Genomic DNA, 25,965 nt, shown 5'->3' on the forward strand with positions numbered 1-25,965 from the left:
TCTAGCCCTGGCCACTCTGGCCCAGTTTAGCTCCAGAGTTCCCTGGAGGGGTTGGCTGAGGCTGCCATTGGAATGCATCTCGGTTCAACTCTGCCCTCTGCCCAGTGCTGCTTCTTTCTCTTCCCTCCCACAGGTGTTGACCCCAAAGGGACTTCCTAATTAAAACAAAACAAAACAAAACAAGATCCTGCTGTGCTAAACCATCTCAGCTCTGCTTCCTGGAGAATCCCACAGGCAACACGTTACCCATACCTACACGTAATACAGTGTAGCTACCATCGCATCTACATGGAGAAGGGACTGATCCAGGCACTGGCTTTTAGGGAAAAAAAGCCTTTTCAAGTGAAATCTTAAGTGGAATCCAAATACATAATGTAGGAGATAAAAGTACACCTTGTCCTGAGTGAGGCATGGATGAAGCTTGCTCCTGAGCACAAAATTTCAGAGCTGGAAGCGACCTTGGAAATCATACAGAACAACTCCTTATTTTACAGATGGAGAAAATTAGGCCCAGAGAGGTTTGTGACTTGTCCAAAGTAAAATAAAACTAACAGTGGCAGACAGAACTTTAAACTAGTTTCCTCATTCCTATAGTCTACTATATAAAACTTTCTACTGAGAGTTTAAGATCCTACTTTATGTTCCTAAGTGGAAAACTTTTAGGAATTCAAGTGAACCAACAAATAATGAAACTTCTGAATAATTGACTTCTATTGTGTTTAAAGATAATATAATTTTTTTTCATTAAAACAGAAAATTTCTTTTTGTGTGTATGTATGTGTTAGTTTCTGCTTTATAACAAAGTGAATGAGTTATACGTATACATATATCCCTATGTCTCTTCCCTCTTGTGTCTCCTTCCTTCCCACCCTCCCTATCCCACTCCTCTAGGTGGTCACAAAGCACTGAGCTGATCTCCCTGTGCTATGCGGCTGCTTCCCACTAGCTATCTATTTTACGTTTGGTAGTGTATATATGTCCATGCCTCTCTCTCGCTTTGTCACAGCTTACCCTTCCCCCTTCCCATATCCTCAAGTCCATTCTCTAGTAGGTCTGTGTCTTTATTCCTGTCTTACCCCTAGGTTCTTCATGACATTTTTTTTCCCTTAAATTCCATATATATGTGTTAGCATATGGTATTTGTCTTTCTCTTTCTGACTTACTTCACTCTGTATGACAGACTCCAGGTCTATCCACCTCATTACAAATAGCTCAATTTCGTTTCTTTTTATGGCTGAGTAATATTCCATTGTATATATGTGCCACATCTTCTTTATCCATTCATCTGTTGATGGACACTTAGGTTGTTTCCATCTCCAGGCTATTGTAAATAGAGCTGCAATGAACATTTTGGTACATGACTCTTTTTGAATTATGGTTTTCTCAGGGTATATGCCCAGTAGTGGGATTGCTGGGTCATATGGTAGTTCTATTTATAGTTTTTTAAGGAACCTCCATACTGTTCTCCATAGTGGCTGTACCAATTCACATTCCCACCAGCAGTGCAAGAGTGTTCCCTTTTCTCCACACCCTCTCCAGCATTTATTGTTTCTAGATTTTCTGATGATGGCCATTCTGACTGGTGTGAGAAATAAAGATAATATAATTTTAAGCTCAGGTATAGGACTAAAATGGGTTTCATGAAGAGATACCATTATTTAATATTGTTTTTATATATAATATATTCTATTCTTGTAGCCTGCTTATAGTTTTTTCCTTTTTTCATTGTGGTAAAATACACATAGTTACCATCTTAATTATTTTTAAGTGTACAGTTCAGTGCTAATACACTTATAATGGTGTATAACTGTCACCATCATCCATTCCCATAACTCTTTTCTCCTTGTAAAACTGAAGCTCTGTACCCATTAAATAACAATTCCCCATTTATCCCCTCCCCCAATCCCTAGTAACCATCATTATACTTTCTGTCTATGATTCTGACTACCAATGGTAGTCATATACTTTCTGTCTATGATTCTGTACCCTAAGAGCCATAGAGTATTTGTCTCTTTGTGACTGGCACATTTATTTCACTTAGCATAATGTCTTCTCAGTTCATCCATATTGTAGCATATGGCAGAATTTCCTTCCTTTTAAAGGTTGAATAATACTCCATTGTACATATATACCACATTTTGTTTATTCATTCATCTGTCAATGGACATTTACATTGCTTCCACCTCTTTGCTGTTGTGAATAATGTTGCTATAAACATGAGTGTACAAAAATCTCTTTGAGACCCTGCTTTCAATGCTTTAGGATATATACTGAGAAACGGAATTGCTGGATCATATGGTAATTTTATTTTTAATTTTTTGAGGAACCACCATACCATTTTCCACAGTGGCTGCACCCTTTTCCATTCTCACCAATAGTGCACCAGGGTTCCAATCTCTCCACATCCTCACCAACACTTGTTATATGATGTTTTTTTTTAATAGTAGCCATCCCCTAATGTGTGTGAGGTGGTATTTCACTGTAGTTTTGATTAGAATTCCTTAATAATTAATGATGTTGAGCATCTTTTCATGTGCTTACTGGCCATTTTTATATCTTCTTTGGAGAAATGTTGATTCAAGTCCTTTGCTCATTTTTTTTTTTTTTTTTTTGCGGTAAGCGGGCCTCTCACTGTTGTGGCCTCTCCCGTTGCGGAGCACAGGCTCCGGACGCACAGGCTCAGCGGCCATGGCTCACGGGCCCAGCCGCTCCGTGGCATGTGGGATCTTCCCGGACCAGGGCACGAACCTGTGTCCCCTGCATCTGCAGGCAGACTCTTAACCACTGCGCCACCAGGGAAGCCCCTTTGCTCATTTTTGATTCAGGTTGTTTTTTCGCTGTTGTTGAGTTTTAGGAGTTCTCTATATATGCTGGATATTAATCCTTTATAAGATAGATGATTTGCAAATATTTTCTCCCATTCTGTGGGTTGCCCTTTTACTCAGTTGATATTTCAGACTATAAATTAACATCTGGTTTTCTTAGCTGATTACACCAAGGAGAAAAAAGTATTGAAAGGCCCATATTATTACAAGAAAGCTCTATACTGGCATGTAAAAATTAAAATTAAAACCCCCAATGAGTTCAAGACCAGCGTCTTTTTTCTTGTTGATTATGCCAGTAGAGTCTCTCTTCTAATTTTGGGTGCTCATTTGAGAGGTCCTGGAGTAAAAAGATCCAGCAGAATTCCTTTTCTTTTGCTCTCTATCCCCACGGAGCCCCAGAGGTAACGGAAAGGAAAAAGTCGATCTCTATCAGCATCCATGATAGCTCCTTCCAAAAAGAGAGCCCAGCAAAACCTTCTTTTCAACCTTTCAAATACATGACCACTTGCCCAAGTTCAAAGAAGGACAGCTGACAATGCTGAACTCTTAGCAGATTTCCGCATCTGCATGCTATCACTCCTTTCCTCAAAATGCTTTTATGGTTTTCTAATAATCTGGGTCCTTGCTGTCTCTCTGGTCTTAATTCACTTTCTATGTAGTTCACCAAACTCTAATCTCTCAGATCCTTCCCTTCTTCCTTGAACATACAAAGTTCCTTTTGTCACAGGGCCTTTGTACATGCTGCTTCCTGACTCACCCCAATCTTTCACCCCAAGGTAGCTAACTTCTATTTGTTTCTGAAGTTTCAGCTTGAATGTCACTTTACTGGGGAGACTTTCCCCTACTCCCTGCTAGATTAAGTCCTCCTTTTACCCAGAATAAGTTTTATAATTACATGATAAAGTTACTTGTGTGATTATTTGCTTACTCTCCCCCACAGATAATAAGCTCCATGAAGGCATCATGTCTGTTTTGTCTGTATCCACAGGGCCTACCATAGTTCCTACCAGATAATAAAGGTCCCCACCAATGTTTGTTGAATAAATGAATAAGTTAATCAGTTCAGAAAATAAATGTAATCCCTCCACTATTCATGACTAGGCACCAATATGTTTTCTCATGCCTTCCATCGTTACCTGTTCAATTTCCTTTTTTCCCAAGAAAAATGCACACTTAACAGTGAAAAAAATTCTTAAACTTGCTCACCTACTGGAATTAGACTGTGATCACTGATACTTATTAAAATAAGTACATAGGGACTTCCCTTGTGGTGCAGTGGTTAAAACTCCACCTGCCAGTGCAGGGGACAAGGGTTCGAGCCCTGGTTGGGGAAGATTCCACATGCCATGGAGCAACTAAGCCCATGTGCCACAACTACTGAGCCTGTGCTCTAGAGCTCGTTGGCCACAACTACTGAGCCCGTGTGAGTAGAGCCCATGCTGTGCGACAAAGAGAAGCTACCACAATGAGGAGCCCGTGCACTGCAACAAAGAGTAGCCCCACTCGCCACAACTAGAGAAAGCCCATGCACAGCAATGAAGACCCAACGCAGCCAATAAATAAATAAATAATAATAAAAGAAATAGGCACAGATACAACTTGCCTAGTCCTACATTATCTTTTTACCATAAAAGAACTATTGTGTGCTAGGTTGAGTCCCACATTTCAGTTGTGAAAGGGGAACTAAAATATCTGGATGCTAAGTGACCTGAGCTGGCTTCATTATGATTGGCAAAGCCTAGTGCTGTGAAGGGGACCATGAAACTTACCTTCCTGTGCACAACAGAGGAACTGGAATTTACTGGGCTTTCATCATCATGCATCATGACAAGCTCCGAGCTGCTATCATCCATGACCTCCTGCATGCTGTTCACACTGCTGCTCTGGCTGCCTGTGCTCACAGACATGCTTGGGATGGAATGGTTGCTGCCCAGGCTGTCCAATTCCCTGCTCAGGCTGGTTCCATGTTCGCTGTCCTATAAAAATGGGGCACTTGGGTTAAAAAAAAATGACTGGAGATAAAGTACCAATCCATTGACTAAGCTATTAAGTACACTCAATTTTGCAGTGCCAAGTTGCTTTTCTGCCAAATCTGCAAGGATAAACTTTTAATGTAGTGGCTCCACTACTCCCCTACCATTTTCTGACACCTTCAATTCACTTCTATGCCTTCCACAGGGGCTATTCTGGGCATGGGTCATAAGGCTCCAAATGCTGCTATGCCAGGGCTTTCCTCTGTCATATGCGACTTTTCCTCTGATATGTGACTATCATATTATTGTATTGCTATTCAGTAATCAGAACCAGGCCAGGTTTCTGAGAGACCTTCAGGAACATCAGGGTGCTAGGGAAAGACCGCAGGCTACTGAACAGGGGACCTCTAGGATATCTACAAACACGGCAGTCGTCACTTGAAACTCAAAGCGAGTGAAGAGAGCTTTCAGAGATTTGACAAACAATATGGTCCTTTGCAAGTCATTACTGAGTAACTTCATATCTAAGCAGGGATATTAATTCTACTGTCCTGGACAGGTAATTAAATTCTGCCTCCCTCAGGCAATTCTATCATGCTTACCTCTGTAATCTTATTAAATATATCTGTCAAGTAATACTGGTATTCATCACTACTCGTCCAAAGACTACTATTTGAGAAGTGATAAAATAATCAGAACATATAATTTATCCATCACAGTGGGATATCTTTCGATACAAGATTAAATAATATAATTAAAGAAACTTAGCTCCAAAAAACCCCTATTTTCAAAGAACCATGCTGTACATACATAACTTTAATGAATTGTTACTTAGCCATGGTAATATAAGGAATCACTGACAAAGGTAATTTGGGTAATTTAAAATGATAGATAATACATTATATTTTTAATAGATTTATTTTCCCAATTAAAAGGGCTCATTTGTATATATGCAATCAAGAGACTTTATATTCCAATTCAGCTTTCTTAATTCCATTTTTATAATTATTGATAAAATAATTTTATTTTCTTTTATATTAAAAAGCTAAACTAAAACTCATTCTTCATTCTTTTCCTATTTTTTAATCTATTTTTAGAGGAAGAGGAGTTCTTTCTTTTGTTCAAGGCTAATCCCTGCACTAATGCTCTTACTGTTATGTACTTCCTGAGATCCTACTTCTTTAACTGCATCTCTTTCCTCTATCTCCAATGCCTCTGTCCTGGCTCCTTTCCTTCTGCATATAAATATGAAGAGGGCTGCCCTATATGTATATACCTTTCTACCTACTGCCCTTTGTCACTTTTCCTTCTTGGCCAAATTTACGAATCTTAAAATAACCAACTTTTGCTATCTCTGCCTTGTCACTTCCCATTTATTCTACAACCCATGGTAATCTACTATTTATCCTAACTATTCCTGTAAAACTACTTTTACTAAGGTCATCAAGAAGGCCCTACTTGTAAAACCCAGTTAACACTGTTTTTGGTCCTTATGTAACTTGACTGCTCTGTGGCATCTGATGGTATTGGCTGCTCCCTCCTTGAAGCTGTGTACGCTCAGTAACATCTGTGACGCCTTTATCAACCAGGTCTCCCTCTTCTTGTGTGGCATGGACCCTCGTCTCATTCTACATTCAGCTCCTTGATTCATCATCATTTTAATGTCCTTGACCCCCATCCAACTATCCTTTACCCAGACCTCTTTCTTATGTTCTGGATCTGTATTTCCCAACCAAATGCTAGATATCTCCGTTCAGGTGTCCCAATTGTCATTACCCTTCCCTTCGACCAATCCTTCTTAAGTTATTTGAATGAGAAACCAGAAAGTCATCTTCCTTTAAAACCTCCATCTGTACACTGTGTCAGTAGCATATGATGCCAGGAAATTAAGACTCAGTAGGCATCAAACTGAAATCATGCTTAACCTCCTCTTTCTCCTCGGTTCTTTTTCTCTGTTCTTGGTATTGACATACTCTAGTCACCTAGGCTCAAATGCTCAGAGTCACCGTAAATTCCTCCTCATCTGTCACTGTCAATGAGAAGCACTGTATTATCAAATCTACCTCTACAGTGTTTCTTAAGTGTTCCTTTTCCCCTGATTCCCATAGACACTACCTTTACTGCCTCTTGCATGGATTATTATCCAGAATGTTACCTATTCAAATCCATCTTACACTCTGATGCCAGGATAATCTTCCTAAAGCACCGCACTTCCCTGAGTCTAAAATGCCCTAGGCCTGCCTGTCAGAAACGGCCCACCTCTTCACTAATCCCCACCAGCTGATGACTTTTTCTCTCCCCACTATGGCCCCTGCCGTGTGCTCTCCCTCTACAGCATTTTTCATATTTCGCCTTATATAAGAGTTATTTTATGAATGTCTCTTCTGCAACTCTGCATGTCTCTTAAGGCAGAGAACATCAATTACACTGTTATTCCCCAAAGTGTTTTTCATAGCGCGCTGGTCCAGAACATTTTCACATAGTAGGCATTCTATAAGTGCCTGCTAAAATAAACTCAACCTACTTCTTCATCTTCCTGTGACTCATTCAAGGGTCCATTTCGTGTCTCTTGGAAAAGGATTTTTTTCATTTTCCGGTACTGTAGGTTATCTAGCTCACGAACAGCATCTTTTGTCCTCTGTATGAGGTCAATTAGGACACGTAGTGGCCGGTCTCGTCGAACAAAGTCATGCTAATTGAGGGAGGAGAAAAAACAGAAACTGATAATGAGGAGACATATTTTTAGGTGCTAGATTTAGATACAAAAGTAAATAGACATAAAACAGCTCTGTGGATTTTGAAGAAATAACAAGATATGATTCTCATTTCATGTAGCCTGTCATCTTTATAAATCTCATAGAGCAATAACTATGCTTTTCTCTTCTTCCTCAAGCCCCATTTTGTGGACTTGTCCTAGAATTTACTCGAGAATTCTTGAGGTTTACTTTACCATAAAAGTAGTGACAATGACTAGAACTTTAAATAGTAGCTGAGAGCTTGTGACTTTCAAATCTGAAACTACATAATAAGCAAAAGAATGCAGAGTATAGAATATTCTTCTTATAATCTGCCTCAATCCTCTTCCCCACCCTATGCTACCCTTTTAAAAACAGACTTGTGGGGCTTCCCTGGTGGCGCAGTGGTTGAGAGTCCGCCTGCTGATGCAGGGGACACGGGTTCGTGTCCCGGTCCGGGAAGATCCCACATGCCGTGGAGCGGCTGGGCCCATGAGCCATGGCCGCTGAGCCTGCACGTCCAGAGCCTGTGCTCTGCAACGGGAGAGGCCGCAACAGTGAGAGGCCCGCGTACCGCAAAAAAAAAACAAAACCAGACTTGTGTATATTTTGTTTTCTATTTCTGTGGTCATATATAGTGTATGCTTGAAAATATGGCAGCTATTCCATATATCCAGAAGTCAGAATTCTGGCAACTTTATCTTCTCTTTACAGAGCTGTATAACCAGAAATAAGGGAAAAGGGTCTCTGAGAAGTAAAAATATCCGCCCCAAAGTCCTTCAGTTTTTCTTGGTATAAACGGGCTTCACTTTCAATATTATCAACGATCTCTAAGATATTCTGGCTTCCTGGTTTCTCAGTCTACAGCATTCAGAAAGAGGGAACAAAAGTGGGAGAATAAAGGACTGAGAACTGTTAGAGGGTTACTTGTTGCCGAAAGAAGAGACCTTTGAAAGTTCTCTGACTGCCTGACAGTAGAGAGAGGGGAAGTCCACGATTAATACACCAACCAACCAACCAAATAAGAAAGAACCAAGGTTTGTGGGCTAGTTTGCAAAGGGGCAAATGCTCTTCATACAGTCCTTTTATACTACAAGACTTCGTGAAATGCTATTGTTTCTGAACCATCAAGAAGAGAAATTATATTCATTATACTTTCTTCAAGAAGGCAGAGAAGCACATCATATATTTTGACAAGATTACCACAGAAAATGATCAAAAGTAGGAGGGAATTTTGTTTTTTAAAGGAAAAGTTTCAGTTATGTGGAAAATTCACTTATGTGAAATTATAATTTGAAGATATTGGGAAAATGAGACGTAATGTGGTAGCCTTAGATGATGGAATAGATTTAATATCTTTGTAAGTTAAACAGATATAAAAGAGGAGCAGGACCACTGTGAGAAAAAAATCTATATGTCTTGTGGTTCTTCACCCTGACTTTGCTGTCCGGGGAATTGTGGCTTTTGCTCCCGTTTTTATAAAATATCTCTTCCTATGCAGAGTCCTTTCTGAAAATGAAACACCATTCCCAGAAGGAAGCGTAGCCTGCATATTTCAAGAGGAGAACGAAAGGGAGAAAGTAAATTATTTTGCTACTCCAGTGCCTGCAATTAGATAAGAGCAAATCAGTTTTTAGTAAACTTCAAGCTGTAACCTAGGATACTGAATTTTAGAGCAGGAATAACTCTTAGAAATTCTTTTATTTCCAAGGTGAGGAAATTTAGGCCCAGAGAGGTTAAGTGATTTACACAGCTAAACAGTGGAAGAACTAGAGCTGCAACCCAGGTTTCTTTACCTGGGGGTTTGTTTTCTGGTGTTCTACCACTTATTTGACCATATCATTTGTTGTGACAGACACTGTGGCCCATTTATCCTCCATTCCAACCTCTTTTCCTCACCTTCCTTTCTTGTAAGCAGTAGAAAGTAAAAGAAGTTGGACTCCACCCTTCTTTGCAGTTAATAGCGTGACCAATAGTTCTGGCCAATGAGATATAGGCAGAAGCCCCAGAGGAAGGCTTTGTTTTCCAGAATAAAAAGCAAGACACAAGAAAAGAAGGCGCTTGTTTTGCTCTGTGCCCTGCCTTTCTCTTGCCAGGAATAAAACTGAGTCCTGGAGATGGGGAGCCATTTTGTGACCAAGAAGACAAAAGCCACATACTAAGGAGGGTAAATTAGGGAGATAGGAGGAGCTGTTGAGCTGCTTACATCACTGGACTGCTTTCCCAATGTCCTGGACTTCTTATTGCGTGAGGTAATTAAACCCTTACTTGTTTAAGTTTTTTAAAGCTGATATACTCAACATCTTAAAAACATCTCACTGCCTCCATCGTAAAGTCTGACCCTTTACAGGGGGTTCCTGCTTGAATGTCTAGGTTCCAATCTAGTCACTCATTCTCCTCCTTCCCACGCAATGCATCCTACGTCTAAATCATTCTTGCCTCGTGCCGTGCATTTCACACCTGCATGTCTTAGCTCTCGTTCTCTCTGCCTGCAATCCCATCCCCTCACTGTTCTCTAAACCCATACAGTTAAAAGGTTCTCAGATCATTTTCAAAGAATGCTTTCTTTGTTCTTGGAAATATGTTTACTTTAACATTTAAGTAATAGAGAAATGCATAAAAGAAAGTCAATCACTCAAAATTCCACCATCCAAAAATAAATATTAAGTCATGAAATAACATTTTAGACACTCTCCCTCCCTCTCTCTCTCACTCTCTCAGAATGATGGATACCCAGAAATAATTTTACATGAGAAACTTATTACACATGGTAATTTAAAGAATAATCTATTAAATTAAGGTGTATTTGAGTTTAATAGAATTAGAAGCGTCTGAAGTAAAATAATTGCTTAACATTAGTTATAATTTCTTCACCAAGAGTTACCAGTTCCTAAAGGGTCCTCTAAAGTTAAGGGAAGAAAAAAAAAAATTATGAAAAGCTTTAAGACATAAGAGTTACTTAAAAAAGACTTTCAATTTAAGAATTTATTGACCATCTACCCTGAAAAGCAGGAAAATTAGTACATTTACATTTCTTTCTTACCCCTACTTTTTTCTAGTTATGTTATTATTTTTACATTTTCAATTTTTACACTGTCAATGTTTATAAGTTTTACATTCTGCTTTTTGACCACAGCAATGATTTTACTGTAGTTCTCTATTTAAATTAATCCTATGTGAAGGTGACATTTTAACATCACGAAGAAAATGTGACGAAAAGATGGATTATTTAAAAGTATTTGGGAACAGCAAGATAGCCAACTGGAGAAAAAAAAAAAGTTGAATTCCTTATAACAAATTTCTGCATGACCTCTCCAAAAAAGCCCAGAATAAAGAATATCAAAAGAGAAATACGAAGAAAATATTTGCAAGATCTACTACAAATTAATAAGGGAAAAAACCCAACAACCCAACAGACAAATGGGCAAAGACTGTAGAGCATTCATAGAAAAGGAAATAGAAATGGCTTGTCAACATATGAAAGATAGTCTAATTCACAATGAGAAACACAAACTAAAATGACAGTGAGAAAAGTTTTTCACTGATCTGACTAGAAGCTCAAAAAGTTTTGGTACTCATACTTTGTTAATGGACCATAAATTGGGGCATCTTCTTTGGTGGAAAATCGGCAATATTTATTTAAATTTAAAATCCACATTCCCTTTGATTAGCAATTCCACTTCTAAGAACTTATTCTTTGGGTATCTGTATATACAGGTACAAAATGACACCTGTGTAAGGATATTCATTCCAGCACAGTTTGTCATAGCAAAAGACTGCAAACACCATAAATGAGTTGGTTATAAAAACTACAGTCCATTTGAGTATATAATGGAGCCATTAGAGAGGATGAGATAGTTCTTCATGTAGTAATATGGAACAATACTCAAAACACACTATAAAGTTAAAAAAAAACCCAGCGTTTATAGTTTGCTACCACTGGTGCAAAAATAAAAAAGAATATTTACTTCCATATACGTAGAATATCTCTAGAAGGACATGTACAAAATTAGTGACACCGGTTGCTAACTCTAGAGAAGGGGCTGGAAGGGGAAGATTTACTTTTCATTCTCTCCCTTCCACTATTTTTTTATCTTCTAAAATGTGTACTGTCTAGCCAAAATGAAGAATGTAGTCTCTTTACAATGCTAAATAAATAAATAGTAAATAAATAATAAATATCAGACAGCAAACTTAAATTTAATGTTCACCACCAGTCCTTTTACAAGTTTCCCCAGTTCCTAATTCACTCTTTCTTCCTTCTTCCCTCTGTCCCTTTCTCTTTCTCTCTTGCTCTTTCTTTCATCAATAGATTGGCTGGATTTTGCTACTGAGTAATTAAGAAGAAGCTTTTAAGAGAAGAAAAGGCTTGAAAATGTCAGCTGCCTTTATAAATTGAAGAGCACCTTAGCTGGGTCACAAATCCTTGGTTTACATTTTCTTTTCCTTAGAACTTTGTAAAGTTCTACTCTTTATCCCAGTCCTTGCTTTATTTTTCTGATATTATATCAAATCATTTGTTTGTTTTCTTACTCCTTCATTAGAATATAAGTTCCAGGAGGGCAGGAACTATCTTTTTCTTTGTATCACTGTATGATTTTCAGTGCTTAGAACAGTGCTTGGCACACAGTAGACAATCAGTAAACATTGCTGACTAAATGGTAGGCTCACTTGATTTGGCCCACCAAACAAAGAGTAAATCAAATCAAATAATGATCCAAACATTTATTTCCAAAAAAGTTTTCTTCAGGTATATCTTTAAATATCTTCTGTTCCATGTGTTTTGCTTTCTTCTTTAGGAATAATAGGTTGGAATATATATCTCCTCTGTCTTCCACATGTGTCATGTTCTCTATAATCATGTTTTGAAAATTTTCTTTTGCATTTAATTTTATTTCCCTAAGACTATCTACCATTGGAAACACCTAAATGGGTTGGTTTATTATATTAGTTCGTTGCTTATGGTATGATTTTAATCTATATTTATTTATTTAAAAATATACTTATTTGGCAGCACTGGGTCTTTGTGGTGGCATACGGGATCTCACGTGGGATCTTCATTGCCGTGTGTAGGATCTTTTAGTGTGGTATGCAGGCTCTTAGTTGCGGCATGCAGGCTCTAGTTCCCTGACCAAGGATCAAACCTGGACACCCTGCATTGGGAATGCAAAGTCTTAGCCACTGGACCACCAGGGAAGTCCCTTAATCTATATTTAAATTTTTCTCTTTCGTTTCTTTCTTTACCTCTGCCCATTTGTTTTTTATATCCTTTTGTTGTCTGTTGCCCTAAAATATCATCTTTGAATGCTTGTAGTATCTCTTTGAGGATTTTTTTTTCTCCTTAATTTATAGCCCAAATTTATAATTTTTTTCTCTTTATGGCAGTGCTGTTTGTGTCCTGCTTTTTAAATCTTTGTCTACTTCAAAGTAATAAACATATTATCTGTGTTTCTGGTGTTCTGCTGTCTGTAGTCCATGTCTAGAACATGTGATAGCTCTACACCAAAAGAGAATAAGGTAGAGTCCATTGCCTTGTTGCTTCTGTCACCATATTGTTGTGGCCTGTTACTCACAAGAAGAAAAAACTTACTTCTGGGTAAAAAACTAGTCAGCTTCAGACCTACTTCTTCAGGAACACTCAAAGCCAGAAAATAACAGAATAAGAGTTCTGAGAAAAAAGAAAATCTAAACCAAGAATCTGTGACTTAGCCAAGGTGCAATTATAAAGGCAGCTGACATTTTTAACCTTCACAAATTTAGGCAATAGAATCCTGAGTTTTTCTTAAAACAAACAAAGAAACAAACAAAAAAGTGCTGAAAAACACATACGCAGAAAAGATTAAAGTAACCTGGACTATTCTGTGGCCAATAAAAGATACTTAGATTGTAAAAGACCCCCACATACTTCACTGATATTAATGGAACACATTGCCTATGTATATAAAGCCTACAATAAAATGTTACATGAAAAGAGATGCTCAAAAATGCTATGTGTTGTTTTTTTTTTTGTGGTACGCGGGCCTCTCACTGTTGTGGCCTCTTTCGTTGCGGAGCACAGGCTCCGGACACGCAGACTCAGCGGCCATGGCTCACAGGCCCAGCTGCTCCATGGCATGTGGGATCTTCCCGGACCGGGGCACGAACCCGTGTCCCCTGCATCGGCAGGCGGACTCTCAACCACTGTGCCACCAGGGAAGCCCCAAAATGCTATGTTTAAGTCAGATGAATGCAGTTAACATGTGTGATGCAATGCTATGAAAATGTCTGTTTTAAATGTTTATCACATATCTTCATTGCCTGATGATTTGACAACAACCTAACTGAAATCCCAGAGTTGGTATTCGAACCACTGGCAGTCTCTGTCCTGAAAACACTGCATTAAAGTTCATGCAGATATCAGTCACAGGAACATCACAACGATGACCAAAGCAAGGAGAAATATTCTTTGTCACAAGGCAAAAAGAAGGGGGAGAAAAAAGAAAAGGGGAAAAGATGGGGGAAAAACTTTCTGCGGGGAACATATAGCACATATCTTGCTACTTCTATGCCTAGCTACTATCTCTGGATAAATGACAAGGCAGTATATTCTAATCCAGTTTGTCATGATGAGCTGCCATGGGAATGATTTACTATATTCCACTACAACATGACTTTAAATCCCCCTCCTCAAATATAAACTTGAAAAATTACCCGTAATAGTTCCACTGATGTTGGCCTTTCCTGAGGCATTTTCTGCAAGCAGTAATCAACAAATCTCCTAAAGGAGTCTGTCCTGTGTGTGCAAATACATTGAAAGAAAATAAAATCAGGGTCTGTAGAACATACTGATCACTTTAAATAATTTTCATCCAAGGGAAATTTTTACATTTTAGGAGATTTTTATTAAAATACTTTGGAATGTCAGAAGAACTGAACCATTTTCAAGTTTAAGGTATCTAAAATTAATTCTTTTGGATAATGAATGTGGACAGTTTCAAGTTAGTCAACATATAAGCAAGGTCAAATTGTTATATCATAGAATGAAAAATACTATATTTATATACAACGGTTTTATGTACATTTTTCTCTCCAAAGATAACAACTCTCATAAGTCTTAAGCCTATATTCTTCATGACCAATTGGTAACTCTTCCATTACCCACAACCTATAACCAGGTAGTAAAACTTGAAGCATAAGGGACAGAGAACCTAGGAATATGCTTTCTGGATGAAAACACTTTCTCTCTTGAAAATTCCATTTTGTCTACTCTTCTTTGACATCGCCCTTTTTCTATAACTCTGTGGCCCCAATAGTTAGCAAAATGTCATAATTTTCAGCAAGGAACAATATATCTTCTGAATAGATAGTATATGTTCTGTCTCAACACATTTAAATACACATATAGTAAAAAAAAAAAATGACAACTAGAAAAATAATGATATCAGAGTGGATACTTTATCCTTGCTAGGAAGTGATAAGACTGAGGTGATCAATACAAAACCATCATGACTTAAGAGACTAGACTGGTTAGGAAGGTAGCAGGGCATGTACCTAGTAGAATTTCAATTCCTACACACATTAAGAACACAGTAGAAGCCATAGTGAGGGTAGAAATATAGTGTGTGTGTGTGTGTGTGTGTAGAAAGTTCAGGCTTATAAAGCATCAGTGTCAGTTATCACAACATACAATGAAGGAATGAAATGCTTTCTAGGTCAGATATTTAAAGTGTAACTTAATGAAAGTGCCAAATACATATGGTGATTTCTCTTAGAAATTTAAAGCAACAGCTCAGTCTTACCATTCCTTAGACTGTAATGTGGGGGAGTCGTTCTGGGCAATGTGATATAAGGCACTCATTGCATTCATGTTGAAAAGAGGGGGCTTCCGTTCCGCTGAAAGAAAAGAAACACGATAAAGCAGTTCTTGCAAGGCATCAGGCAGATGGAGAAATAAGGAACTATGAGCAAAGCTGTGCCACTAAATCAATAGCTCGTTATTATCCTCATGCCACATAATCCACTTATTTTAATCTCTAAGGTCACTCAGGATAGCCATTTAGAAGAAGCTACTGGTCATCTTAAAGTACACTGGAAAAGCTCCTAACAGAACCCACTTCAAGAGAGTAAAAAAAAGTTTTCTTATTTTTCACATGTATCTTCAAAAGGCTGGACTTTGTTTTCCCACAATAGGTATGAACATCTTCGTGTGTGTGTGTTTTAGTTAAAATAAAAAATACGTATTCATTGAAAAAAATTCAGAAAGCAGAGAAGTAGAATGAAAAAAAGGGATAATGATGGAATGGAACATCTTAAACATCACTAACACAGTATGGGAGGTAAAGTAATTCAATTCAATAAACACCATTTGAAGGCACACCCAGGCCAATGAACTGGTACAAGTCAGGGTAGAGGGTAAAAAGGAGGTAGGAAAAGGAGGATAAATGTAAGCAAGGTCTTGTCCATCCCCTTCTAAGAAGAAACTCAGTGAATCAGATACTTCTTAGTAGAAGATTTACTCCATCCCAGCCCACCATGATCTCATGTTTGTAATTTCTATTGCTGTCTTTTAGTAGACTGCTCACTTGGCATGTGCTCTCCTATTGCATTTATATAAACATACAAATCTTTTCTCTCAAAAGAAATCATAAGCTCTAAGAGCAAGATCTTATAACCCTAATACTCTTATTCTTTTATTTATTCTCTGGCATATGTAATAAGATATTATTCAAATATTAGGTGCTCCATTTGTTGACCAAAGAAATAAGGTTCTAGTTCTGAGTACAGTTAATTTTATGCTATTTATTAGTTATTATGTCACAGAAGATAAATCACTGTCTCATTCTACTGTGTTTATCCTAATGGATTCTTTATATAGTACCACTTTAAAATTCATAATGTGATCTCAGGTTTCATCAGAGCACCTTGGTTTTTAAGTAAAGATTCTCCTCTTAACCACTTTTAAAAAGGTGAATTCAGGGCTTCCCTGGTGGCGCAGTGGTTGGGAGTCCACCTGCCGATGCAGGGGACGCGGGTTCGTGCCGCCCCCCCCCCCCCGCCCCCCCCCCACCCCGGTCTGGGAGGATCCCGCATGCCGCGGAGCGGCTGGCCCCGTGGGCCATGGCCGCTGGGCCTTCGCGTCCAGAGCCTGCGCTCCGCGACGGGAGGGGCCGCAGCGGTGGGGGGGGCCCGCATACCGCAAAAAAAAAAAAAAAAAAGGTGAATTCAGCTTATTCTATGCAATTCTAAGAAACATAACAAGAACTAACGGCAGGGAACAAAAAGTAACAGGGAAGACATTTTTACTCATAGAAGGAAGAACTGGTGAAAAGCCAGAGTGCTAAAGCAAAGAAAAACCAACCCCCCCCCAAAACCCACAATGAATAATGTTGATAGCAGTGAACTTTAAGCTATTAGCAGAGTTCCAGCAGAAGGCAACTATACTTATTTATCAGTGATACTCTGGAGGGGCCCCTCATAGTCTTGACTAAATGATCTCTGATACTTTTGAAATGTGACAGTCTCTGATTCCACAAATATTGTTTATTAACTTCTCAACAGGATACTTTACACTCACCAAATGGATACCACTATTATAGGGACATGAACTGTTAACAAGTGGAAATTTGAAAGCTGCAGTGTGGACAAAGGGATTTTATACCTGTTTCAAATGTATAAGATGAAAAAAAAAGGCTCAGGTTTATTTTATTTATCAGGAGGTAGATTCTAGAAAGTTTCTAGAGCATGGCCTTCTGACAACTTCAAATATTGGAACCATGTGGAAGTAGGAACTCATCATGTTACCATCAATGGATTCCCATGATTTTTAGGACAAAGTCTAGAGCTTTAAACATAGTCTCCTGGTCTTTCCTAACATGACCCTGGCTACCTCCAGCACTTCATTTTGAGAATCAGTGTTTCCCCCCTCTTCTCATGCATCTGTTGCTTCACTGAAAGAACCAAGCTCAGGTTGGTTCACATGTTGCTTTCTCTGTCTGGACTCCCCTCTCACTTTTGTTGCCTAAACTTTACCTGGTTAATTCTTCCCAATCCTTCAGGTTTCACCTTAAATATAGTTGCATTTCTGCATTAATTTAATAAATATTTATTCAAGGCTAATTATATGCTTACAATCATTTCCTCAGGGAAGCCTTCTCTGACCTCTCAAGAATAGGTGTCCCATTAGATTCTGTCATTGCAAATTATATTTTAACTTTCTACCACGTATCACAACCATAACTAATTATTTACGTAATTCTTTACTTAATGTATGTTCTGTTTACTAAACTTAATGAGGAACAATGTCTATTATGCTCATCTTTGCATTCCCACTGCTGAGCACAACACCTGGTATATATTTTGGGTGGCCCCAAAATACCTATTAGATAAGTAAATGAAGGTAAGGCAAATTAAGGCAAAGAAGAAAATCTGTCAACAAACAAAGAATCTTTGTGCAGCAAGAAGTCACAAAAATGACTGAGGAGTGACTAAGTCTTGGGGCTTACATCAAGATACTATGTGATGGCTTCACTCACTATTAGAAGGATAGGAACCCTCCCACTCATTGGCAAAAGGTATACAATTCGAGCTGCTTAGAAGAACACGAATTGCACAGGAGAAAGAGCAGGGAAGGGGAGCTAAAGAAAGAAGAAAACAGAAATTTAGAAAGGGGAGGATGAAGGAACAAAAACAACAAAACCCAATTCAACAGTAATAAGAAAGGCAGTAGCGGATTTGGAGCAGGAATGTGAGGTCTGTGAGTGGCAGATACCCTGTTGTGAACAAGACAGGAAGACAGCCAGCCACACTATGGGTGGAATAGCTCTAGTAGAGAATCACATGAAAAAAGGCATTCCAAATATAGTACACAGCTCTACGGTCTGAGAAGCATTAGCTAAATATCAGTTTCAGGTGGCCTCACCTATGTTCAAGTCCTTTGCTAGATGTACTACATAAATCTTCTGAGCCATAGTGACAGGGTTCATTGCTAAGTCAGCATACTATGGAGCAAGGGCTGGGAAACTATGGCCTGTGGGTCAGATTCACCTAGAAGCCTGTTTTTGTAAAGTTTTATTGCAACACAGCCATGTCCATTCATTAATGTGTTGTCTATGGCTGCTTTCATGCTACAACAGCAGGGTTGAGTAGTCATGACAGATTATATGACTTAAAAGGACTAAAGCACTTATTATCTGGTCCTTAGCTGAAAGCTTGTCAGCCTTTACTGTAGAATATAATAGTCTGCATAGAAGCTTCTAGATAAGCAACAGAACAGGAACCGGAAGTGCTTTGAAGCTACCTTGTGATATGTAAGCCATTTTACCTCCAAAGAAAGGAAAAAGGTGAAAGCATAAAAAAGCTGAATTAATTAAATTAAAAGAAAAAAAACAGTGATTTATTTAATTTAAAGATAATGATCAAGTTTTTTCTGAATGCTCCATGTATGTTTTATGAGATCAAGGTTCAGAGAAACCTTTGGACACTGCTCTGCTTGGCAAAGCTCATGCTAAATTAGAGCACCTAGACTGAGCTTTATTTTAATAAAGAAGATCAGAGAGTACCCCATCTTTGGATAAACACTTCATGAAAAGGCAGATTTCTTATGAACAAATATGGTTGACAACCGTAATAATTAATGATAATAATAATTGCTACCACTTACTGAGTTCCTATTACATGTCAGGCATTCACTTTAGGTATGTTACATATGGTATGTTATTCGTAATTCTCAAAACAGCTTGTCAAGATAAGCACTATTACTTCAATTTCCCAACAGAAGGAACTGGGGTAAGCTAGTCTAAATAATGAAACCAAGCCACACAGTAAGTGGCTAAATTGGGATTTCAACCCAGTCCTGTAAGACTCCAAGACTTGTCTTTTCACTAGACCTCAGTGCCTCTTCAATTATTCTGTGCATTTTATAATAGATAGTACTGGTATTTCAATATGAAAAAAGAAAAAGGAAGAAGAAGCTTTATAAGACTAAATATACGCCTGTCGCCTCAACAGCCATCACTACATTCATTTATTAACACAAACAGTGAGTGGCAATAATAATGTGGAAGAAGAAAATTCCAGGCAGAGGAACTATGAAACAACATTTATGTTTTTTTCTTTTTTTCCCTTGGAGAATGCATTTCTGAACACAGTCAATTCCCTGTCATGCTGATGAACCATTTGCCAGCTTCTACCATGGTCTGTGCTGGTGAACTAAGGGTCTATAGCTTAAACAGAAGAGTGTCAAATTAACTCCTCTTGAAATAATCTCAAAAAATAAAATATCTGGTGACTGGACAATTTCAATGTCCAAGAAGCTTCCAAGGATGCATGAATTTACCTAGGTTTTTCAGCGGAAGATCAATTTATCAAAAGATAATTTGTAAAGCAGGTTTAAAGGCTTAGGGACCTTGGAGTTTGATCCAGGAAAGAGAGAGAGTGCCAGCAGCATTATCATCTTCCTGCTTTCTAATGACACCTCAGTGATTCAATGTACAGATTAGGGGCTTTTAAAAAACATACACTGTTATAACATATATATGGAATCTAAAAAAAAAAAAAAAAAAAAGGTTCTGAAGAACCTAGAGGCAGGACTGGAATAGAGATGCAGACGGAGAGAATGGACTTGAGGACACGGGGAGGGGGAAGGGTAAGCTGTGATGAAGTGAGAGAGTGGCATGGACATATATACACTACCAAATGTAAAACAGATAGCTAGTGGGAAGCAGCCGCAGAGCACAGGGAGATCAGCTCGGTGCTTTGTGACACCTAGAGGGGTGGGATAGGGAGGGTGGGAGGGAGGGAGACGCAAGAGGGAAGAGATATGGGAACATATGTATATGTATAACTAAGTCACTTTATTATAAAGCAGAAACTAACACACCATTGTAAAGCAATTATACTCCAATAAAGATGTTTAAAATATATATATACACTGTCATAGAAGAGATATCATAAGGAAAGGGGACAACACATTATTCAGGCACTATCCACAACTTTCACTGTAATTTCAACATTAAAAGTAAAATTTAAAGTATACTGTCTGTACCTGGAATTTCATTAAACCTGAAACATACAGAAAACTTAGAAAAATCATTGCTTAGGTTTATATATGCAGCAGTTTAATCATCTTTCATGTAAAAAAAAATACCCTTCTTTTATGTGTTCATTAACAAGATTAATGCCAAGGAAATAGAGATGTATAGTAAAGCTGTCAAAGAGGTACTTGTATGGTTTATTACATTTCCAGTATAATAAAGTTTGAATAATTGCCGAGAATTTAAATGTCCTTGGTAACAATTTTATTTTATGAATATTAACTGAGCATGTACTACCATCTTTCTCTGAATCTAAGATGTCATTGACAACAAGATGCATCGCAATTTAAGATGTACCACTATTTTATGTATAACTCAGAACAAAATGCTGCCAATTATGATCATAAAATGCTGTTGCCTGTAAAATACCTCCCAGTTTAAAGAGATGTTAAAATGTAAATTAAAAATTTGATAAGATATGATATATACTAGGATTGTGCTGATGATGCCTAACATTTACTGAACACATACTATATACCAGATGTAATAATAAGCACTTTATGTCCACATTTTCATTTAATCCAGACAATCCCCATAAGGTAGGGGATCTTATTATGCAAATTTCATAGACAGTTAAAATAACTTGACCAAAGTCATACAACTAAAAAATGGCAGAGCTGGAATTAGTACTCAAGTTTATCTGACTATAGTGCTCTTAGGCATAACTTAATACTATCATCTATCAATTTGAAGGACTAGCTGTTGTGGAGGATAAGACAATTTGGGAGAAGGCTACTCTGTTTTTTGATTCAGTAAATCATTTTATAAAAGGCAATCCAAGTTAGGCTGATATAGAGAGCATGTTGTTATATATATTTCAATTCCTTTTTATAAAATGATAAAATCAGAAATTAAGCACATTTCCTCTCCCGTCTCAAGAGAGGAAATACTAAGGTACCTCCTGGGATCTGCACCTATTTTACCGATGTCGACTGCTGTTTGAAACTCCAGTCATTACTACATCTACATAGTACAAAAACTGATGTGATGACAATGCTGAATCATCATAAAAGGGCGTGTGTTGTTTGCTCTATTTAATTAGGTTGGGAAGGGCAGAATCCATGTTATATTTTAGAAAAATTTCGGTAAGAAAAAATCTTGCTGAGACAATGGGTGGGCACTAATTAGTTGTAAGGTTCAACTCCAGGGACATCCCTTTAAAGTGTTGTAACTGAGGAGTTGCTATTACAGTTGCAGTGTTACAAGTAAAATTTTGCTTCACTTTAGAATATATATGACAAAAATAGGAATAATCCTACATATGAATGCAGTCAGCTGTTTTGAGCACTGATATATGCCAAGCACTATGTTAAACACTTTACATATGTTATCTCATTGAAGTCTGACAATACCTATGCTATATGTATTGTTATTTTCATTTAGATGAGAAAACTGAGGCTTAGGGAAGTTTAGAAAATTGTCCAAGGTCTCATCGTCAGAATCAACACGTTACACAACCCCAGAAGGTGTCATTCACATCCTAGACTATGAGAATGCCTGCTGGTGTTATATGCAGCCACACATAACTGTCCTGCCAGCTAAGTGCTGGTAAAGCCAAGATTCAAATCCAGGGTGTCTAATTGCTAACTCCATGCTACACAGAGAATAGTTTGTTTTTTTTTTTCAAACCAAAGGAATGTACATTTATTTCTAATTTTAAAAAAGTTAATTTGATATTTGAAATACATAAAAATTTGCATAGTATTATAACAGACACCTACTGCTTAGATTTAACATTATTTTGTCATATTTGTTTCAGATATTTTCTTCTAAAAAAAAGTGAGATATAACTATTCCTCTTCTGCCCTCCAGAGTTTACTATTCTGAGATGGTATCTCTTACATCTATGTTATGTTTTATTAGTATATATATGCTCATAAATAATATATAAAATTGTTTATAAAGCTTTCATAATTGGCATCGTACTGTACCTAAACTTCAGTGACTTTGTTCATTAACTATTCAATGTTATGATTTGAGATTTATCCATGATGATACATGTAGATCCAGCTCATCATAAGAATTTGGTTGTTTCCACCATTTCTTGCTTCTACAAACAAGGTTGCAGCCTCACACATGTTCCAGTGTACGTGCATAAAATTTCTAAAGTGTATACTTAGAAGTGAAATGTTGAGTCACTGACACTCCTCCTCATCATCCTTACCAGATGCTCCCAACTTGCCCTTCAAAGTGGTTATACCAACTGACATTCCTATTACCAGATGCTGCCAACTTGCCCTTCAAAGTGGTTATACCAATTGACATCCCTATTACCAGATGCTGCCAACTTGCCCTCCAAAATGTTTATACCAATTTACATTCTTATCAATAGTGTATGAGAGTTCCTGTTTCTTTAGCAGCTTCACCAAATTTATTAACTTTCGACTTAAAAAAAAATTTACCAGTCTGATGTGAAATAGTTTTAACTTGCATTTCCCTGATTACTAATGATGCAGAGTATCTTCTGATGCTTGTTGTCCATTTAGGTCTTCTTTTCAATGTTAATCGCTTGATCATATTCATGCCCATTTTTCTACTGGCTATTTATCTTTTTCTTTTTGGTAAAGAAATTGTGAGAGTTCTTTATAAATTCTGGGCCAATACTCTGTTGGGTAGATGTGTTTCAACTACTTTCTATCAGTCTATGCTTACCTTTTAATTTTTGTGTTTTATATAGCTTTATATTTTAAAGTACTAATAGTTATCATATTTGTCATTATTTTTAAAATATTGTTTAGAAAAATTCTTCCCTATACCCATAAAGGTATACTCCTAGAATAATATAATATTAATTATACTTACATAGTGCTTATTACATGCCAGGCCAGGTTTTAAGTACTTTATATTCATTAATTCTTTAATCTTCATTATAATAGCACTTACTTCATGGGATTGTTATCTCTATATTATAGGTAAGGAAACTGAGGCATAAAGGATCTTTTCCTAAAAGTTTTAAAATTTTACTTTTGAGTATTTAAAATCTGGAATTTATTTTTGTGTATGGCATTTGCTAGAAATTTAATTTTGGCTTTTATCATATAATTAACAAATTGTCTCATATTATTAATCAAAGAGGCCATCCTTTCACCACTGATCTTTAATGTCTTTTTTGTCTTATACCAAAATCTGACTTATAGATGAGTCTGTGTCTAGGCATTCTAGTCTGTTCTATTGACCATACTGATTTAATTATTATGGTTTGGACTGTGGTATAGTGACTCTTCTGTCCAAATTCTGTTTCTTCAGAATTGTCTTGACTGGTTTTGGCTCTATGAATTTTAGGGCTACCTTGTCAAATTCTACAAAATATTTCTGGAAGTTTGTCATGAATCCTTTTAAAAGTATGCGAATATTTCTGCGGAGTGCCCCCCGAAATCAGTGTTAATAAGATGAATTTGTTCCGTATGAAACAGAGAATAACACAATATCAGAAACTAAAAAAGAAATCTACCACTTCAATATCCATTAATAGAGGACCAGTCAAATAAACCATGGTATATCCATATAATGGAATAACATAATGCCAGTAAAAAATGAAAAAGTGTCTAAGTTACTAATATAAAACAGTGATCCAAGATGGTATTAAGTGAAAAATCGAAGTATAGAACCAATTGTATATGTTAATTTAGGAGTAAAAGGGAATATAGTAAGCATATATACATATTTCTAGAGTCGTCCCTCAGTAACTGTTGGGGACTGGTTCCAGGACTGCCCCAGCCTGCCCCAGAATACAATATTTGTGGATGCTTAAGTCCCTTATATAAAATGCCATAGTTTTTGCATATAACCTAATCATATCCTCCCATATAATCACCTCTAGATTACTTATAATACCTGATACAATGTAAATGTCATGTAAATAGTTGTAAATACAATGTAAATAGCTGCCCAAAGAATGGCAAATGCAAGTTTTGCTTTGCGGAACTTTCCAGAATTTTTTTTTTCCCAAATATTTTTGATGTGCAGTTGGTTGAATCCATGGATATGGAAGGCACGGATATGGAAGGTTATATATTATAAATACACACACATACACACACACACACACACAATAAATAAATACATATATACATACATACACATATATAACATATATAAAAATATACATATTTGTAAAGAAACTCTGGAAGGATATACAAGAAATTAATAACAGAGGTTCCCTGTGTGTGTTCACAGGGGTGGGGAAGGAATTCTATGAATAGGGCCAGGGGTAGAAGAAGTCCTTTCACTGCCTATCTTTTTATATTTTTTGATTTACAAAACACATGAATGTTACTTATTTTAAAAAATTAAGTAAATATTCTGTTTCCTCCTTGAATTTTTTTTTTCTTCACTAACATCTCTTTAGTATTAAAAAAAAAAGACAAATTGTGTATCTTTATCATATGTTTCTTTGTTGGAAGAGGTCAATGAAGCAACTGGAAATGCAATACAAACATATCCCAAGTCATCTCTGTAGGCCAAACATTTTAGGGAAAGAGAAAACTATACTCTGAGAATCAAACTGAACTTAGAAATCCTTAGGACAAATTTGGATAACAATATAGAAGAAATTAAACAAAAAAACCCTATATTAAACAACATAGAAGAAATTAAACAAATTTTAAAGCTCGACAAAGAAATTTTTAAAATGGATTGTTAAAAAACTAGACATATTTATATAAATTTTAAATAAAAAATCTAAATAAAGGCACTGTTGTGCTGGAGCCAGCTCACACTGGCTTTCGAAGGTTAGCTGTGCATACCTTTCTCCAACTCCACACTTAGTGATTCAAACTGATAATGTGAAATTGGCTATGGTGGGGATACTTACACCACAGAATTTGGCAAATGCTACAAAATGCTTCCCCTCGCCCACCAGGGGGGTCATTGGTTAAAATTACCAGTATACCAATGGATAATGGTAACTTTAAGTTATACTAAAGTTCAAAATATGCAACCAGAGGATTGAGATTCTGTGGTATGTTAGACAATTTTAGATAATTGCAACAATATTTGGAGGACAACTTTAAAGCTGGGGGTATCCCCTAATATGAAGTTTTCTCTGGGGTTGCTCTCTATATAGGTTAGTTTTTATTCATTTTATTTTTGGCTCTGTTGGGTCTTCGTTGCTGCGCGAGCTTAGAGCCGCGAGCAGGGCTACTCTTCGTTGCGGTGCGTGGGCTTCTCACTGCGGTGGCGTCTCTTTGTTGCGGAGCACGGGCTTCAGTAGCTGTGGCTCGCGGGCTCTAACACCACAGGCTCAGTAGTTGTGGTGCATGGGCTTAGTTGCTCTGTGGCATGTGGGATCTTCCCAGACCAGGGCTTGAACCCGTGTCCCCTGAATTGGCAGGTGGATTCTTAACCACTGAGCCATCAGGGA

At 37.4% G+C, this 25,965-nt stretch overlaps 1 protein-coding gene across 4 annotated transcripts in view; it reads right to left on the bottom strand.

Annotated features, from left to right (window-relative positions):
• The window catches only part of TAOK3 (TAO kinase 3), a 187,969-nt gene that overhangs the window by 39,519 nt on the left and 122,485 nt on the right, over window positions 1-25,965 (bottom strand). For all 4 annotated transcript variants that reach the window (XM_004281483.4, XM_033408667.2, XM_049698196.1 and 1 more), the window contains 4 exons: window positions 15,312-15,405; window positions 14,224-14,305; window positions 7,323-7,490; window positions 4,595-4,801 (listed from right to left, as the gene is read on the bottom strand). In XM_004281483.4, the coding sequence (XP_004281531.1) occupies window positions 4,595-4,801; window positions 7,323-7,490; window positions 14,224-14,305; window positions 15,312-15,405 (551 nt within the window). The remainder of the gene's footprint in view (window positions 1-4,594; window positions 4,802-7,322; window positions 7,491-14,223; window positions 14,306-15,311; window positions 15,406-25,965) is intronic.

This window comes from Orcinus orca, chromosome 15 (genome assembly GCF_937001465.1).
Source record: "Orcinus orca chromosome 15, mOrcOrc1.1, whole genome shotgun sequence".
Taxonomy (NCBI): Eukaryota; Metazoa; Chordata; class Mammalia; order Artiodactyla; family Delphinidae; genus Orcinus; species Orcinus orca.